The 4141-nt window shown below is 42.9% G+C and overlaps 1 protein-coding gene across 1 annotated transcript; it reads right to left on the bottom strand.

Moving 5' to 3' along the window:
• Positions 1-1239: 1239 nt before the first annotated feature.
• LOC148578518 (uncharacterized) lies at positions 1240-2462 on the bottom strand. Its single transcript, XM_088503077.1, has 2 exons — positions 2345-2462; positions 1240-2255 (listed from the first exon to the last, which is right to left on the bottom strand). The coding sequence occupies exons 1-2, from the start codon at positions 2460-2462 to the stop codon at positions 1240-1242; spliced, it is 1134 nt and encodes a 377-aa protein (XP_088359203.1).
• Positions 2463-4141: the final 1679 nt, after the last annotated feature.

The following is a 4141-nucleotide window of genomic DNA, read 5'->3' as shown; positions in this document are numbered from 1 at the left end:
GCCCGACATGACAAAGTCAGCCCAAAATAAAAAAAGTTATACAAGTAGTCCCTGAAAGAGACCTGACAAAGGTCCAAAAAAGAGGACTACAAAATAACTTAGAAGAGACCGACATAACGAAGTCGGACTCCTACTACTAAAAAAGTTATAAAAGTAATCCCTGAAAGAGATCTGACAAAGATCCAAGAAAGAGGATTACAAAAATAACTTAGAAGAGATTGACCTAACGAAGTCGATCTCCTACAAAAGAAAGTTATAAAAGTAATCCCTGAAAGAGACCTGACAAAGGTCCAAGAAAGAGGATTACAAAATAACTTAGAAGAGATCGACCTAACGAAGTCGATCTCCTACAAAAGAAAGTTATAAAAGTAATACCTGAAAGAGACCTGACAAAGGTCCAAGAAAGAGGATTACAAAATAACTTAGAAGAGATCGACCTAACGAAGTTGATCTCCTACAAAAGAAAGTTATAAAAGTAAATCCCTGAAAGAGACCTGATAAAGGTCCAAAAAAGAGGATTACTAGGAATAACTAAAAAATGAAAGCTACAGCTTGGACCGACAAGAGAAGTCGGACCAACAAAAAGCTACAGCTCGGACAGACAAGAGAAGTCGGACCAACGAAAAGCTACAGCTTGGACCGACAAGAGAAGTTGGACCAAAGAAAGCTCAAGAAGGACCGACAAGAAAAGTCGGACCAAAAAGAAACAAGCGCTAAAAGGGACATGGCTTTACCCAAAAAAGCCACACGACAAGGCTATCGAAATTGTGCAAGACTAACTAAAAAGATTCCACCAAAGACACCAAAAGTTGTCGAACGAGTTAACCCCGAAAGTCGTCCTACCTCAACCAACAGGAGACACCACAAACAAGTCAAAAAGAAGGCCGAAAAGACCTCTCCAATAAATTAAGAAAAGATCGGCATGATAGCATCGGTCAACTATAAATAAACGATAACATAAGAGAAGCCAGTCATGGATCGCTACTTAAAAACAGCTCAAAGAGGCTGAGCAACAAGGCCTCAACATTCTCGAAGCGCATAAAAAAGTTAAGACAGATGCAAGCAAGCATGACATAAAATACCAAGCTTCAGGGTCGGACCCAAAAAGCCTAGAAGCTACTCGTTGTGTTTTAAGGGGTTGCTAAAAGCAACCAAAAAGAGTGTCATCAAAAGATACCAACCACAAAATAAAAAGTTAAAAACCCACAAGCCGGGCCAACTACAACAGATATCCAAAAACTACAGATCAGAAGACTTTTTAATAGCATCAGGAGAAGGAGGGCGAGTCTGAATAGGCACAGCATCTACAGTTCCATCATCCCGATTCAGAATCTGGCAATCCGGATCAGACATAACGGGAGGAACCAAGGAGGTCGACACTTTGACAGAAGGCACTGGGGGAGGTTCAGCATCATCATCATCCTGGTCATCAGGGACAATCTTACCATCCCTCACAACATTGTCCAGGCTGAAGAGAGTAAGGTCGGCCTCAGGAGCAATAATCCGAACCTGCTCCTTCAGGTTCTCATAGGCAGCAGTTACACTGCCAACAAGATGACCCTGGAGCTCGGAGTAATCAGCTTGGGCGTTCTCCAACTCCTCCTTCAGACGCATTCCCTCCTGATAAGATGTGATATAGCTATCCTTATGCCTCAGTGCCGTGTCTTCAGCCAACCTTACAGAGGCAGCCAGAGAGAGGGAACTCGCCTTCTCATTCTCCAGATCTTTTTCCAACTTGGTCACCTTCACTTCCAGCTCCTCCTTCAAGCCTTTCATCCGATCAAACTCCCGGTTGGCCTCTTCCATAAAAGCTTTAGTGGCATGGAGAGGAAGACTTTGAGCAGTTCGATATAGGGCCGCTCCCATGTGTGCCGTCTTGATACTACTCCGAGTTATATAATCAAAATGATGAAGAAGTGACACGTCATCCATAGGGAGGACACCATAAGGACCGATTTGTTGATCTACAAACTCGACCGCATCAAAGTCAGGAGCATCAAGGTTGAAAGGCTCAATTGTTTTTTGCTTCTTACTAGGAGGGGCACCAGAAGCTGCAGCAGAAGATTGTGGAGGATCGACCAGACAAACCCGAGGAATAGGAATTGCTTTCCTCGGTCCGGGAGAACTCGGCACAGGAGGCTTCACTGGAACCTGAGAAGATCCCTCTCCGGCCGCCTTGGCCGAGATGTTTAGAGCAGCAGTTGCCTTCTTCGCCTTTTTGTAGGCCTTCATGGAATCATTATTTTTCGACATCTCTGAAAATACAGAATCAACCACAAAAGACAAGTTACAACATAGGAGAAGAAAAGCTCAGAAGCAAGTATAAAAACAAGTCAGACAGTACCCAAAGCAGTTCGAACCAAAGATAGATCTCTCAAGTATCTCTTCGTATCCAGATGGGGAGGTTTCCCCCACAAATCTTCAAGAACAACTACAAAGGCCCGCTCAACCTCATTAAGCATCTCCCATGTATAACGTGGCATTCTCACATTCTTTTGCCACTCTAGAAGAAAAGCAGGCTCGTCATTTTCATCAAGAAAAAAGGGCGGACCCCCTCAACAGCACGGACTCAGAAGAAATAGTTCTTAAAATCTTTAAACGACTCATCATACATGGCAAAAACTTTATGCCCCTGGGCCGATCTGAAAGAAACTCAGGAAGCTTTCTTTTTGGAGGAACCTCCAGGCTTGGCCGAGACGAAAAGATAAAGGAAAAGAGTTTCAGAAGGTGTTATGCCTAACTCTTGGCAAAGCAGTTGAAATATTTTGATAAAACCCCAGGAATTCGGATGAAGCTGGGACGGAGCAATGTTACATGACCACAACAGGTCGGTTTCAAAAGCAGTAAAAGGAAAAGTAACGTTCAATTGACTGAAGAAGTATTCATAGGCGTAGAAGAAGGGACGCTCCCCCTCGATGGAAGTCGGAAAACAAACTCTCTCATCAGAATCAGGAGCAACAAGCTCATAATCCCCTCAGGGGCACTGTTACCACAAATCCTATGGCGCTTCCTCAGCTCTGTGCAAAATTCAGCATCCACAACAGAAACACACAACAAGACAAGGGAGTCCAGCCAATCGGACATCCCCTCAGGAACTCTAGAAGACATCTCTACAATGTTATTGCGAGAAGACATGAGGCCAACTAATCCTACAAGTAAGAAAAGAAGATGGGATTACTAAAAACATCTCGGACAAGGGAGAAAATAACTCAATACGATACAGGTGAACACACAGAAAAGAAAAACCCCAAGACTCAAACCAAAGTCCTGGGGCATCCTTTGGAGGCAATAATAAAGCAAGGTTTCTAGGAAAAATCTACTCCTCGCACCCCAGCATCTCTCAAAACAAGAAAAGAAGGCTTCAAACAGCAAGCATTTTCCATCAGAGTGAAACACAAAAGTCATCAAAAACATTGCCTTACAGTCTAAACCAGCAAAAATCATCCCCAAACATCAAGCACGCCAAACAGAGACCATTAAAGATACAACCTTTTTCAGAATCAAACAAAAGCAACCTTCAAATAAAGCAAGGAACAGATGCGGATAGCGGTATCAGAACAGAAACAACAAGGAACATGCAAAGCCTTAAAAGCATCAAGCAAAAACAAAAAGGATCATGCAGAAGATGGAGAAACTCCCAGAACGCACATTTCAACAACAATAGGGCACGATGGAAACAGAAAGATCCAAACTTTCTCTAAAGGAAAATCAAAATCAAAACCTCATCACAAAAACAAAGAGAAAGCGCGAAATGGGACTAACCTGGAGACGAAAGAAGCTTCGAGGAAGAAAAATGGAGGCGCAAAAATAAAAGCTGCCCAGAAAATCGCCAAACAAACGCCGCAACACAAGAAAGCAGAAGTGCAAACAAAAAACAGAGAGCGAAGAAAAGAAGTTACGAAAAGGGCGAAGGAGAGAAACCGTTTCTGGGTTTTCAAAATCAAAATAAAGAGCCAAAGGGAAACGTGACAATTAATGTTAAAATTAATGAAAGCATTAAACCCTCGCACGTTCCCAAAGCGCCGATATAAAAGCGCGCGCTTTTAGAGGAAAAACGTTCCACATTCAAAAGCTTCTACAAAGGAATCAACAAAATGCTTGAGTTCGGCTTCACTAGAGAAGGACCGAAGTCAAGAACTCG

This window comes from Arachis ipaensis, chromosome B1 (assembly GCF_059453495.1).
Source record: "Arachis ipaensis isolate K30076 ecotype BB chromosome B1, ASM5945349v1, whole genome shotgun sequence".
NCBI lineage: Eukaryota > Viridiplantae > Streptophyta > Magnoliopsida > Fabales > Fabaceae > Arachis > Arachis ipaensis.
This window is presented reverse-complemented; position numbering and strand designations above follow the sequence as displayed.

Excerpts from the sequence above, each read along its gene's own strand:
- LOC148578518 (XM_088503077.1), bottom strand. The coding sequence starts at position 2,462 with ATGCTTAATGAGGTTGAGCGGGCCTTTGTAGTTGTTCTTGAAGATTTG. Across the intron at positions 2,256-2,344 it reads TTTGGTTCGAACTGCTTTGG|AGATGTCGAAAAATAATGAT; the intron begins GTACTGTCTGAC and ends CTGTATTTTCAG.